The sequence below is a fragment of the Gobio gobio genome (genome assembly GCF_949357685.1).
Source record: "Gobio gobio genome assembly, chromosome: 14".
In the NCBI taxonomy this organism is placed as follows: domain Eukaryota; kingdom Metazoa; phylum Chordata; class Actinopteri; order Cypriniformes; family Gobionidae; genus Gobio; species Gobio gobio.
The window spans coordinates 2957128-2973115 of NC_137107.1; the positions used below are offsets into that span (position 1 = coordinate 2957128).

At 36.1% G+C, this 15988-nt stretch overlaps 1 protein-coding gene across 4 annotated transcripts in view; it reads right to left on the reverse strand.

Moving 5' to 3' along the window:
- The window catches only part of tcf7 (transcription factor 7), a gene marked incomplete at its 5' end in the record, with an annotated part of 87928 nt that overhangs the window by 13090 nt on the left and 58850 nt on the right, over nucleotides 1-15988 (reverse strand). For all 4 annotated transcript variants that reach the window (XM_079834221.1, XM_079834220.1, XM_079834219.1 and 1 more), the window contains 4 exons: nucleotides 2659-2766; nucleotides 3036-3198; nucleotides 6497-6613; nucleotides 13594-13680. In XM_079834221.1, the coding sequence (XP_079690347.1) occupies nucleotides 2659-2766; nucleotides 3036-3198; nucleotides 6497-6613; nucleotides 13594-13680 (475 nt within the window). The remainder of the gene's footprint in view (nucleotides 1-2658; nucleotides 2767-3035; nucleotides 3199-6496; nucleotides 6614-13593; nucleotides 13681-15988) is intronic.

Here is a 15988-nt window from a genome sequence, read left to right on the forward strand (position 1 = left end):
CTCTCTCTTTCTCTCTCTCTATCTCACAGGTAACATTCTAGGCAGAGGCCTACAGAGCATAATTAATGGTTTATGTTTTACATTTATTTGAAACGATTTTAAGTGTAACCATAACCAGAATTTGTGTTTCCTTTTAGAAGAGATTTATGTCTATGATGTAATTGACATTTTACATTTACTTGATTGTTAATAAATTGTTACATTTTGATCCTTTCTGAATTAATCTGTAATTATTAACTATCTCCAATGTGGAACGTTGTAATTGTAACAAAGGGTTAAAACGGAACGATCAAATGTATGATTAACTACCAAATATAGATGACCAAACATTCGGTTGGGATTCTCTTCTAAATGCGACAACTATAATAAATGGAGTCAGATAAAGAATATTATAATCAAATCCATTCTTCCAGCTGAGACACTGAACGCGTAAGGCCTTCACCAACGGCTGAAGATCCAATCCCAGATCTAAACAAACCATCGCCACATTTACAACACACACACACGTTTATACACTTTAACCTCAGATGGGCAACTTCAGTGCTGTTCTTCTTCACGCCATATGATGTCATCACGTCTGAAAGGTCACATGACGTAGGTGGAAGTGCCGCCCCAGTGTTAAAACGAACGTGCAAAGACTAAATCAAACGCCCTTTACACAGATAAAGGTCAAACTGTGATGTCGGACGATTTTAAAGTTGGAAGAGAACATGAGATGAGTTTATCGCCACTTCCACCGACGTCATGTGACCTTTCTGACGTGATGACATCACACACCGTGAAGAAGAACAGCACTGAAGTCGAGCGTCTGAGGTTAAAGTGTATAAATGTGTGTGTGTGTTGTAAATGTGGCGATGGTTTGTCTAGATCTGGATTGGTCAGAGTCTCTGAAACTGCAGTGATCTGGACCTTCAGCCGTTGGTTCCCATTGAAGATTTTCATTTTGAAGTGAACTCATGCTTTAATTGTCTCGCTGTATATTGCTATTGTAGTTATGTTGAAGTCGTTGCTTACACATTACACCTGCACTGGGTTAGGAAGTACTGTCAGTGCTCTGATTCTGGACCCGGGCCTGCGTGTGTATCAGTGTATTAGATCCGTGCATTCGCTCTTAAAGAGACAGCAGCCTAATATTCCTGCAGCCGGCTGGGGAATTCCCAAACTGCCAAAATCAAATATAAAGTAAATATACGAAGAAATGTAAAAACAAACAACAACAACAAAAAACAACACACAAAAAAATATACAAAGAAATGTAGAAAACAAAAATAAATGAGTTTTTATACTTTTATTTTCTTATTTATAATTTGTATTTTATCCACATTTATTTATTTCTACATTTACTAATTTCTACAGTTTACTTTGTCTAAATAAATAAATGTAAAAAAATACAATTATACATAAGGAAATAAAAGTATAAATACTCATTTTTTTTTTATATTTCTTTGTATATTTATGTATGTTTTTATTTATTATATTGGCAGCTTCGGAATTCCATAGTCGTCTGTGTCATTAAAGGGATAGTTCTCCCAAAAATTTAAATTAGCCCATGATTTAATCTCCCTCAGCTCATCCGAGGTGTGTGTGACATTCTTCTTTCAGACGAATAAAATCTGAGTTATATTACAATAGTCCAGGCTAATGCAAGCTTTAGAATTTGATTTATAGTTGCTCTGTTTTTGAAGTCCATTTAAAGTGCATCTGTGCGTCATATAACTGCTCCAGCGGCTCTGGGGTGTTAATAAAAGCCTTCTGAAGCCAATCAATGCGTTTGTGTAAGAAAAATATCCATATTTAAAACTTTATCAAGTAAACTTTCGGCCTCCGCCTTCTGTGTAAAAGTGTTGAATGTTGAAAGTGAATCTCAAGATGTGTGTGTGACGTCATGACCTGAGCGTTAGTCTTTCCATCCGCAGGCGAACTTTACACACTTTCTCCAGAAACTGAACAGGGAAGACGATCGGCCGAAAGTTTACTTGATAAAGTTTTAAATATGGATATTTTTCTTACTCAAACGCATTGATTTGCTTCAGAAGGCCTTTATTAACACCCCAGAGCCGCTGGAGCAGTTATATGATGGACAGATGCACTTAATATGAACTTCAAAAACAGAGCAACTATTACTGCTATTCTAAAGCTTGGATTAGCCTGGACTGCTGTAATATAATCAGATTTTATTCTTCTGAGAGAAGAATGTCACACACACCTCAGATGAGCTGAGGGAGAGGAAATCATGGGCTAATTTTCATTTTTGGCTGAACTATCCCTTTAACAAAGATGAATCCATATTTAATTTACACACTGAATACCATAAAGTGTTATTTTTCCACTGATTACTCGATGTCTGTCCCTGAAAGCTCTGTTTAAAGCTCGGTTTACATCATGTGTTGTATTTCTCTATGCCTGCAATTGCTATTTTATATCCCTGACTGTTCACTTTAATAATAATGTTTGAACTGGCTGTGGTTTCGTAAAGTTGGCGTTTTTCGCAGATGGGAAAGATGCCCCAGCATCGGTGAGTTTAGTGGTCCGTCGCACCCCTTCTTTACATGCATGTTACTGAAAGCTGAGAGTTTGTTCACTGGATCTGCTCCTCCTTCACTCTTATTTCCACATGTTCATGGTTCTGGAGGATCTGAGGAAAGAGGAAGCACTCACGTAGTTGTCTCGGGCGGACCAGCTGGGGTAAAGCTGCATGTGAAGCTGCCGCTCCTTCCGCGCCAGCTCATAGTACTTAGCCTGTTCCTCGCGGGTCAGCGCGTGCCACTGCACACAACACACACAGAGAAGCGTCTCAGACCGCACACACACACACATCCCGATCGCACACACACACATACATTTACATACATTTACATTTATGCATTTGGCAGACGCTTTTATCCAAAGCGACTTACATTGCATTCAAGGTACACATTTTTACATAGTTCTTGCTTTCCCTGGGAATCAAACCCATGACCTTGGCGTTGCTAGCGCCACGCTCTACAGTTTGAGCTACAGGAAAGCTGTACAGTAACATAGACTTGATGACCAACCCGTCGGCCCAGGATCTGGTTGATGGCGGCGCTCTCCTTCAGCGTGCACTCGGCGATCACTTTCGCCCGCATCTCCTTCATGTACAGCATGAACGCGTTCAGAGGCTTCTTGATCACCGGCTTCTTGGGCTCCTTCTCACGCTTGCCATCGGCATGAGATTTACTGCGGACAGAAGAATAGAGTTATAGAGCTGACGGAAATGCCCTTTTTGAATTGTTTTAGCCAAACACACTGCAAAAAATGCTTTTCTTACTTCGTTTTTTTGTCGTTTTCAGTCCAAATATCTAAAAAATCTTACATTAAGAAGCATTTACTAGACAAGCAGAAGTTTTTGTCTTGTTTTGGGGGAAAATAACTGAAAATTAAGTGAGTTTTTGCTTAAAATAAGCAAAATAATCTGCCAATGGGGTAAGCAAAATAATGTTGTTTTCTGTTTGAATTAAGATTTTTTTGTTTACCCCGTTGGCAGATTATTTAGCTAATTTTAAGCAAAAACTCACTTAATTTTGAGTTCTTTCCCCCCAAAACAAGACAATCATTTTTATTTGTCTAGTAAATGCTTCTTGTTTTGAGAATTTTTAGATATTTGGACTGAAAACAAGACAAAAATACTAAGTAAGAAAAGCATTTTTTGCAGTGCAAAGCATAATGTCATACTTTTATTGCACTACTTTCCATACTGAATATCATTTAAAGGGGTGGTTGATTATGATTTGACTTGTGTAAGTTTAGTGTGTGTGTAGTGTCGGCTTTTGAGCAGAAACAACATCTGCAAAATTACGATGCTCAAAGCTCAAAGCAAAGGGAGACATTTTCTTTTTTTTAATTGATGCTCAAAACAATACACATGTTGTAACAAAAAAACAACAGAATACGGACAAAACAAAACAAAACAAAAACAATTACATTACAAAGTTGCATCAAGATGCAATGGCTCGGTCCAAAACCACTGGGAGAAGGGGAGAGGAAAAAAAAGAAAAAACAAAACCAAGAGAAAGAGAATAGAAATAGAGTTGTAGTAGAAGTAGTTATCATTATAGTAACAATAATTATAACAACAATTGTAATAGTAGCAGTAGTAGTGGTAGTAACAACAATAATATTCATGATAATATTAGTAATAGTAGTGGTAACATTTCTAATTTCTAATAACAATAATGGTATTAATAATCATAATAGTAGTAATAGTATTAGTTTGTAGTAATAATATTCATGATAATAATAAGAGTGATTGTGGTAGAAACATTTGTGATGTATAATAATAATAATAATAGTATTAATATTAGTAATAATAATAATAATAGTAGTGGTGGTAGTTACAACGACAATGTTCATAATAATAATAGTAGTAGGAGATATTTTCTTTTACAGAAATCTCTTTTTAGGACTACAACAAGCGGCTGGTCGGGACTACAACGAGTTAGTGACATCACTACCCCAAACATTTACATAAACCCCGCCCCCGAGAACACGCAACAAACGGCATGTTTAGAAGTTATAGATTATCCTGTCTCGTTCTACATGTCGTCTCTTCTTCTGGAGTCTCTCCATCATTGACTCCGGTTTGATCATAAAAGGTGAACAGTTTCAGTGTGTGTGTGTGTGTGAGGTAATCAGAGCTGCTAACACAAGCTCTTGAAGATCCGCCCTCTTCCTGAAAGGGGGCGGGAGCAGCAGCTCATTTGCATTTAAAGGGACACACACAGAAATGGCGCATTTTTGCTCCCCTTCAAAAAGTGGCAATTTTAACATGCAATAAAAATGATCTGTGGGGTATTTTGAGCTAAAACTTCACACACACTCTGGAGACACACTCTTTACACATAGTAAAAAGTGCCAATCAACCACCCCTTTAACACTTAATTACATTAAAAAAATGTACTGTATACTTTTACTCAAGTCATTCAAAGTTTTACTTGAGTACAAGTAAGAAAGTACTACATTTTTAATGTAATTAAGTGTTAAAGGTAAACTTTTATTGATGGAATGTAGTGCAGTAAAATGTATGACATTATATATTATGCTATAAAAGTGAAGTAAACATTTTTCAAAGAAAAAACTGATATGTAAAATGTAGAAAGTAAAAACACTTCACTACTGTCTGTCTCTGCAATAGTCATACAGGACACAAAAGACACAAAAAATGCATTGGGAAGAGGATATTCTCTTCACAAATCTGAAATATTTTTTTTTCCTACAATTGTTAGGCTATTAGAAAGTAGGGATGCACAATATAATGACCACCATATCAGTATCGGCCGATATATGTTAGCCTGGTAAGGAAATTTGGCCGATATATTTAAATCATAATGTTCCCTTCAGTTTCAGACACTTTCACTGTGTGACATATGATTGGTGATATATGATACACTATAAAGGCCAGTTTGTACATGTTCACATTCCCTTTTCAAAACTTAAGTCCAAAATAACACGTATATGAATAAGACAGAAATGAGCAAAGTTTCTACAGTGATACCCTATTGAAATATATATTCTGAGTCTAAAAAAATGAAATACTATCAGAACAATTACAGTGTTAGTCTATCAGTTTCATCACCATCCATACAAAAGAGGAAACCTTATGTACTTCTTAGAAATATACTTAAAACTGCACTTAAGTATGCTTGACTTATACTGACAGAAAGGTCTAAGTATATTTGGCCTGTACTTGTACTCAATCTTTTGATTGTGTACACTTAAAACCTACTTTACTCTTTCCCCTTACTATAAGTACAATGTTATGTTCACTTAAAGAAAACTTACAAGTACACTTGCAGTATAAACTACTAAACTTAAGTGTACTTTCATAAACTAAAAAAATCCTACTTGTATTAAAATAGTAAACTACTAGTATACTTATAAGTTAACTTGTAGTACAGATGCAGTACAAATGTTAAAGTTTACTACTGTTACACTTATAGTACACTTTAACTTATACTTTTATATACTAAAACTGGGCCAATTTAGTCCCATGTAGTACTGAAATAGTACACTTAAAAGTTTACTAGTAGTACACATTGATATTAGTATACTTATGACATAAAGTATACTTAAAAATATACTTAAGTATACTTCATAAAATGAACTTGAAGTATACTTATTTTTCGTAAGGGGAATGGGTTATTTTAAGACATGAATGAAGTGTTGTGGTAGTTTTAGTGTATTTTGAAATAAACTGCTGTGCCGAATTGAAAGTTGGTTAGGAGAACTGTAGTGTGAAGAGTTTTGAAAAAGTGACCTAAGTATTGAGAAATGTGTTTGAACAAGACTAAAGATTTCTCCTAAAACCATACCAGATTTCCCCAAAAACTATTTACACAGATTCAGACTCAAAGTGCATCTGTGAAACACGAGTTTCACTAACGTCCCTCAGGAAAACTAAAGGCTTTCACTGTATTCAGACATGGACACTTAATAACATGTAGAATGAAACAAAGCATGAGTTTCTTGAAGCACTTACGGATAGATGTTCCTGTCGAAATGGACATGCTCCTGTTTGCCTGAGGGGGGCACTATAGCGGGGTGAGGGATGCCTGTTGGGTGCATGCCGGACTGAAGCATCAGAGAATGAGAGAACCTACACACACACATGAACATAACTGTTATTTCAGCACACACATGTCGATATTAAGACATATCGCGTGTGAGAATCACATAACCACTCAAAAAGAGTTTGTATGGCAAACCATTTTAACATTTAATTCTTAAAATGTACTAGTATCTATTTTCATGCTACTAGTACTTATTCATTAGTTACTAGTGCCTCTTCTTTAGATACTAGTACTTATTCATTAGATACTAGTGCTTCTTCTTTAGATACTAGTACTTATTCATTAGTTACTAGTGCCTCTTCTTTAGATACTAGTACTTATTCATTAGATACTAGTGCTTCTTCTTTAGATACTAGTACTTATTCATTAGTTACTAGTGCCTCTTCTTTAGATACTAGTACTTATTCATTAGATACTAGTGCTTCTTCTTTAGATACTAGTACTTATTCATTAGTTACTAGTGCCTCTTCTTTAGATGCTAGTACTTATTATTAGTTACTAGTACTTATTCATTAGTTACTAGTGCCTCTTCTTTAGATACTAGTACTTATTCATTAGATACTAGTGCTTCTGCTTTAGATACTAGTACTTATTCATTAGTTACTAGTGCCTCTTCTTTAGATACTAGTACTTATTATTAGTTACTAGTACTTATTCATTTGTTACTAGTGCCTCTTCTTTAGATACTAGTACTTATTCATTGGTTACTAGTGCCTCTTCTTTAGATACTAGTACTTATTCATTAGTTACTAGTGCCTCTTCTTTAGATACTAGTACTTATTCATTGGTTACTAGTGCCTCTTCTTTAGATACTAGTACTTATTCATTAGTTACTAGTGCCTCTTCTTTAGATACTAGTACTTATTCATTGGTTACTAGTGCCTCTTCTTTAGATACTAGTACTTATTCATTGGTTACTAGCGCCTCTTCTTTAGATACTAGTACTTATTCTTTAGCTACTAGTGCCTCTTCTTTAGATACTAGTACTTATTATTAGTTACTAGTACTTATTCATTAGATACTAGTGCCTCTTCTTTAGATACTAGTACTTATTCATTAGTTACTAGTGCCTCTTCTTTAGATACTAGTACTTATCATTAGTTACTAGTGCCTCTTCTTTAGATACTAGTACTTATTCATTAGTTACTAGTGCCTCTTCTTTAGATACTAGTACTTATTCATTAGATACTAGTGCCTCTTCTTTAGATACTAGTACTTATTCATTAGATACTAGTGCCTCTTATTTAGATACTAGTACTTATTCATTAGTTACTAGTGCCTCTTCTTTAGATACTAGTTCTTATTCATTAGTTACTAGTGCCTCTTCTTTAGATACTAGTACTTATTCATTAGTTACTAGTGCCTCTTCTTTAGATACTAGTACTTATTCATTAGATACTAGTACTTATTCATTAGATACTAGTACTTATTCATTAGATACTAGTACTTATTCATTAGTTACTAGTGCCTCTTCTTTAGATACTAGTACTTATTCATTAGATACTAGTACTTATTCATTAGATACTAGTACTTATTCATTAGATACTAGTACTTATTCATTAGCTATTAGTACTTATTCATTAGCTATTAGTACTTATTCATTAGCTATTAGTACTTATTCATTAGATACTAGTACTCATTCATTAGATACTAGTACTTATTCATTAGATACTAGTACTTATTCATTAGCTATTAGTACTTATTCATTAGCTATTAGTACTTATTCATTAGATACTAGTACTTATTCATTAGATACTAGTACTTATTCATTAGCTATTAGTACTTATTCATTAGCTATTAGTACTTATTCATTAGATACTAGTACTCATTCATTAGATACTAGTACTTATTCATTAGCTATTAGTACTTATTCATTAGCTACTAGTGCCTCTTCTTTAGATACTAGTACTTATTCATTAGTTACTAGTACTTATGCATTAGTTACTAGTACTTATTAATTAAATACTAGTACTTATTAAATTGGTACCAGTACTTATTCATTAGATACTAGTACTTATTTATTATTTATAGGAACTAGTATTTATTGAGTACTAGTAGCTACTGAATAAGTACTAGTATCTAATGAATAAGTACTAGTATCTAATGAATAAGTACTAGTATCTAATGAATAAGTACTAGTAACTAATGAATAAGTACTAGTATCTAATGAAGTATCTAATGAATAAGTACTAGTAACTATTTAATAGGTACCAGTAGCTAATGAGTAAGTACTAGTATCTAATAAATAAGTACTAGTAACTAATAATAAGTACTAGTGTCTAATGAATGAGTACTAGTAACTAATGAATAAGTACTAGTATCTAATAATAAGTACTAGTAACTAATGAATAAATACTAGTAACTAATGAATAAGTACTAGTATATATTGAATAAGTACTAGTATCTAATGAATGAGTACTAGTATCTAATGAATAAGTACTAGTAACTAATGAATAAGTACTAGTAGTTAATAAATAAGTACTAGTATCTAATGAATAAGTACTAGTAGTTAATAAATAAGTACTAGTAACTAATGAATAAGTACTAGTATCTAATAAATAAGTACTAGTAACTAATGAATAAGTACTAGTATCTAATGAATAAGTACTAGTATCTAATGAATGAGTACTAGTATCTAATGAATAAGTACTAGTAACTAATAAATAAGTACTAGTAGTTAATAAATAAGTACTAGTATCTAATGAATAAGTACTAGTAGTTAATAAATAAGTACTAGTAACGAATGAATAAGTACTAGTATCTAATAAATAAGTACTAGTAACTAATGAATAAGTACTAGTATCTAATGAATAAGTACTAGTATCTAATGAATAAGTACTATTATCTAATGAATAAGTACTAGTATCTAATGAATAAGTACTAGTATTTAATGAATAAGTACTAGTATCTAATGAATAAGTACTAGTAACTAATGAATAAGTACTAGTAACTAATGAATAAGTACTAGTATCTAATAAATAAGTATTAGTAACTAATGAATAAGTACTAGTATCTAATGAATAAGTACTAGTAACTACTGAATAAGTACTAGTATCTAATAAATAAGTACTAGTATCTAATGAATAAGTACTAGTAACTACTGAATAAGTACTAGTATTTAATAAATAAGTACTAGTATCTAATGAATAAGTACTAGTAACTAATGAATAAGTACTAGTATCTAATGAATAAGTACTAGTAACTAATGAATAAGTACTAGTAACTAATAAATAAGTACTAGTATCTAATGAATAAGTACTAGTAACTACTGAATAAGTACTAGTATCTAATGAATAAGTACTAGTAACTAATGAATAAGTACTAGTATCTAATGAATAAGTACTAGTATCTATTTAATAGGTACCAGTAGCTAATGAGTAAGTTCTAGTAGTGTGAAAATAGATCCTCGTTTGTTTTAAAGATTAAATGTTAAGACGGCTTGCCATAGAGTTTGAGTATTTGATGAATGTCTGCAAGCGTCAGTGCATGATGTGTCCAGCAGCTGGCGCTGTATCTGCACTGCTGAAGCACGCTGATCCGCGTTCTGCATGAAGGACAACAAGCATCCGATCTCAGGGAGACAAACACCGCTTCAAAGCCAGCTCTTAGCAGCATTAATATCTGAGCAGCCAATCCCGACGGGAAAGCCGACTGCAGGAGGATTACAGCAACAGCGTCCTCCAGACTCCAGAAGAATTGAAGAAAGATGTGCGGCGTGTGTTGACATCCGAGTAAGCCATTTCCACAGCTTGGATTTATTACTCCATGTAAGCATATTAACATGATTTGTTCATCTAATTCGGGTTTTGGGTTACAAAGTGAAAGCACAGGCCTGACCCAATCCTCTGACAACCTCTGCGGTACTTCAGGACTGGATGCTGTGTCTGAGGATACACACTCACAAGAAAGCCTTTTACTATAATACTGCCCCATGTACAGCTGCGGTCATCTGGCCGAGTTTATACACTGACCCCAGGGGCTCCCATTTACCCACAAACCAACACTACACACAACACTGAAGCTCATGCTAACACTAAAATACTTATCAAATAGGAGAAATGATCAACTCCTATTGTGTTACTTCAAACTTAAAAACACTAAATCAATGCACACAGGTGGTCAAAAGTGATGTCAGACCTAGACAAACTGACCCTTTATTCAAATATTAATTAAATAAATGTGTGTTATATATATGGGAGTCGATTTGTGATAACTCAATTCTTGTGTGACGTGATTTCTGGCCAGGCTGTCATACAAATCAATTATGAACCGATGAAATATTAATAACTGATTATGCTGTAGTCAGTGTATGATTTTTTCCTGTGAGCGTTTTGTTTTTCTGTGTAATTTTCTTAATAAAACCTGTAGCTGTAGTACTAGATCATTCTGTGAGATTAACACCTTCACCAGGTTTAGTGTTTTGTTCTTCCCTCATATTTAAAATATTTAAAACATATGAAATATTTTTCTCATATTCTGATTAATTAATCTGATTATTCGGTTTAATTGAACTTGTTATAACTATATCTCCTCCAGACATCACTTTTGGTCACGGCTGTGTATGTGCTCAAAAGTTTACACACCCCTTGCAGAATCTGCAGAAATGTGAATAATTTTAATCAAATAAGAGATCATAAAAAATTCATGTTATTTTTTATGTAGTGCTGTCCTGAATAAGATATTTCACACAACAGATGTTTACATATAGTCCACAAGACAAAACAACAGCTGAGTTTATTAAAAATGACCTGTTCAGAAGTTTATGAACCACTGATTCTCAATCCTGTGTGCCGTTCCCTGATGATCCACGGCTGTGTGTGTGTGTGTGTGTGTGTGTGTGTGTGTGTGATTCTGAGATCTGAGGACGATTGAGGGACTCAAACACAACTATTAAAAAGCTTCATCATTCACTGATGCTCCAGAAGGAAACACGACGCATTGAGAGCCGGGGGTGAACACTTTTGGAAAGTTGTACTTGATTTGTCTTCTGTGAAACCTGTGAGTATTTTCTGTTGCTTCCAAAGGGCAGAACTATATGAAAATATATATATATTTAAACAAAATAAGAAAAATGTACACATCTTCATCCTGTGCAAAAGTGTTCACCCCCGGCTCTCAGTGCATCGTGTTTCCTTCTGGAGCATCAGTGAATGTGTGAAGCTTTTTAATAGTTGTGTTTGAGTCCCTCAATCAGTCACTGCACACACACACACACAAACACACACACACACACACACACACACACACACACACACACGCACAAACACACACACACACGCACACACACACACACACACACACACACACACACACACACACACACACACACACACACACACACACACACACACACACACACACACACACACACACACACACACACACACACACACAGAATCACGCAGTCACTTTTAAACGGGTCATTTGAATAAATTCAGCTGTTGTTGTGTCTTGTGGATTATATGTAAACATCTGTTATGTAAATTATCTTCTTCAGGACAGCACTAATGACAGTATGATCTCTTATTTAGTGCAAATTATTCACATTTTTGCAGATTCTGCAAGGGGTGTGTAAACTTTTGAGCACAACTGTATATAATATATTTATATTTATAGTTTTTAGTTGTTCAGTGTTGCAAGAGATGAGTACCTGAAGATCAGAACACTAACAAACACCTGCGCTCACATCAGATGAAGAAACGGTGAACACTGCTCGGATGAGTCTTCAATCTCGGGTAAACTTGATTATTAAATTTAATATCTGTGTCCCTGCAGCTCAACATCAGTCATAATCTCACATGTATATCTGTGGCGATAGCCAACAACACATCGTACGGGTCAAAATTATCCATTTTACTTTGCTGCCAAAAATCATTAGGATATTACACTGAAAAAAATGCTTTTCTTACTTAGTATTTTTGTCTTGTTTTCAGTCCAAATATCAAACAAATCTTACATTAAGAAGCATTTACTAGACAAGCAGAAGTTTGTGTCTTGTTTTGGGGGAAAATAACTGAAAATTAAGTGAGTTTTTGCTTAAAATAAGCAGAATAATCTGCCAATGGAGTAAGCAAAATAATGTTGTTTTCTGTTTGAATTAAGATTTTTTTGCTTACCCCGTTGGCAGATTATTTAGCTAATTTTAAGCAAAAACTTGAGTTCTTTCCCCCAAAACAAGACAATAATTTTTATTTGGCTAGTAAATGCTTCTTGTTTTGAGAATTTTTAGATATTTGGACTGAAAACAAGACAAAAATACTAAGTAAGAAAAGCATTTTTTGCAGTGTAAGATCATGTTCCATGAAGATATTCTACCGTAAATATATCATAAATGTATTATTAGTAGTAATATGCATCGCTAAGGGCTTCATTTGGACAACTTTAAAGGAGATTTTCTCAATATGTTTTTGCACCCTCAGATTGCAGATTTTCTAATATTGTCCTAACAAATGACACATCAATGAAAGATTATTATTCAGCTGAAGATGTCGATGTTGACCCTTATGCCTGGTTTTGTGATCCAGGGTCATGTTTTAGTCAAGCTACAGTAAAAGTCTTGTGTTTTTTACCCGACTCAAACTTCATGGAAACCAAAAGAGGACACAACATGACCTCAACACAAGCAAACACAGAGTTCATCCGGCCTCTCCACACACACCTACAGCCCAACGAGAAGAAAGAAAACCCCACCATGGGCCGAACTGACCTGCAGCACACACTCGGGTTCCTCAGTCCACTGATGCGTGACGGGATCTGTCATACCTTCACAGGAACGTTCCGGGTTCATTCGGTTCGAGCTCCGACGAGATGATTTGACACAGACTGGTGGAGAACTTGTTTACAGCCGTTCACGTTTGCTAGATCTGATGAAGCGGAGCTGAAGCGACACTGAACCCGTGACGCTCTGTAAGCGTGGAGCTGGGCGGACGGAGCTGCGACACACACACACACACACACACACAGGGCTGAAGCGTCGGGAAGCACGGCTGGCGCTCTGGTACTGTACCTGGGGTAGGAGGAGCTGCTCTGGAGGCTGGAGGAGAAGGACTGTCTGTAGCCGCAGGAGGGCAGGGGATAGACAGGCTGATTGGGCCTGTGGGTCGGGGGACACAGTTAGAGGAGCCGCCTCCCAAAACACGTCCCGACTCAAACGCTTGACCAATGACTGACCGAGGCAGGACAGCTCCCCGAAGGCACTCCACATTGGTTAGGTGCTGGGGGTTGAAGGTATAGTTCACCCAAAAACAACTTTTCTGCTCACCCCTAAGACATCCGAGATGTAGGTGTGTTTGTTTCTTCAGTAGAACACAAAAGAAGATTTTTAACTCAACCGTTGCTGTGTGTCACTCATATAATGCTTGTCAATGGGGTCTAATTCTATTAGAGTAAAAAAAACATGGACAGACAACTTCAAATTAAACCGTGACGAGACATTGATGCCTTAAAGGGTTAGTTCACCCAAAAATGTAAATTGTGTCATTAATGACTGAGCCTCATGTGGTTGGACACCCGTCAGACCTCCGTTCATCTTCAGACACAAATGAAGATATTTTAGTGTAAATCTGATGCTCTGAAAGGCCTCCATTGGCTCAACTTTACACTCTCAAGACCCTTAAAAGACACTAAAGACTAAAGTTACAAAGTCCATCTCACTACAGCGGCTCTACAATAACTTTATGAAGACGAGAATAGTTTCTGTGCGCAAAAAAACCCTAAATAACGACTTATATAGTGATGACGATTTCAAAACACGGCATCATGAAGCTTCGAAGCGTTATGAATCAGCGAGTCGATTCAGCGGATTGACACGCGAGACGAATCATGATTTGACTCACTGATTCATAACGCTCTGAACCGCTGAATCGACTCACTGATTCATAACGCTCTGAACCGCTGAATCGACTCACTGATTCATAACGCTCTGAACCGCTGAATCGACTCACTGATTCATAACGCTCTGAACCGCTGAATCGACTCACTGATTCATAACGCTTCGAAGCTTCATGAGGCCGTGTTTTGAAATCGTCATCACTATATAAGTCGTTTGCGCACAAAAACTATTCTCATCACTTCATAAAGTTATTGTAGAGCCGATGTAGTGAGATGGACTTTGTAACTTTAGTCTTTAGTGTCTTTTAAGGGTCTTGAGAGTGTAAAGTTGAGCCAATGGAGGCCTTTCAGAGCATCAGATTTACACTAAAATATCTTCATTTGTGTCTGAAGATGAACGGAGGTCTGACGGGTGTCCAACCACATGAGGCTCAGTCATTCATGACACAATTTACATTTTTGGGTGAACTAACGCTTTAAGACACGAAACGATCAGTTTCTGAGAGAAACCCAACGGTATTAATGCAAATATATCACCTCATATCAGACGAACGCTTCAGCTCTCCAGACCGCCATCACTTCCTGTGAGTGAGGTCAAATAGCGGCCGGGTCATAGATATATATACGTAGATTCCTCATTTGAGCGATCCACGCAGGCACTAATGCGGTATCTATGTATATTTCTATGACCCGGCCGCTATTTGACCTCACACACAGGAAGTGATGTCAGTCTGGAGAGCTGAGGCGTTCGTCTGCTATGAGGTGATATATTTGCATTAATACCGTTGGTATTTACTTTCTCTCAGAAACCGATCGTTTCGTGTCTTAAGGCATCAATGTGTCGTCAGGGTTTAATTTGAAGTTGTCTGTCCATGTTTTTTTTCCTCTAATAGAATTCGTCTCCATTGACAAGCATTATATGAGTGACACACAGCAACGGTTGAGTTAAAAATCTTCATTTGTGTTCTACTGAAGAAACGAAGACACCTACATCTTAGATGCCTTAGGGGTGAGCAGAAAAACATCACATTTTCATTTTTGGGTGAACTATCCCTTTAATACGAATTTGAGCCCCCTCATTTTGAGCCCCCTTTTGTGTTCCTATGTGGATGGGACTTGGTCTATATACTAATTAGGTGATGCCCGGTCTACCAGTAGTGTTTTCGAGTCTCTAGGCATGGAGTTGGCGCTGGTACCGTGCTTCTATCTCGTTCCGTTTGGCATGTAGTGCCCGTTGAGTTCCCGCATATTACTCAGGGGTGAGGGAACCACATGTGGTCCCGGGTGTGTAATGGAGTTACTGCCACTTTAAGAAACGTATATTTAAATCAGGCTGTTTTAAAAGAGATAGCCCAGCTCGAGCTATGAACGTAGCACTTTACCCCATGCAAAATGGGTCTATCTTGGCCGTGTTATGAGCATTTGAGTGCAGCGTGATGAACCGCTTCACTCTTCGTATCACTCCGCTGGTTTCTGCCGGATCTACATCGCTCACAGCAAGCGTCAATGGAGGAGTAAACCCGTTATAACTTCACAATCCCACTGTTATCCTGTCACGATATATCGCACTC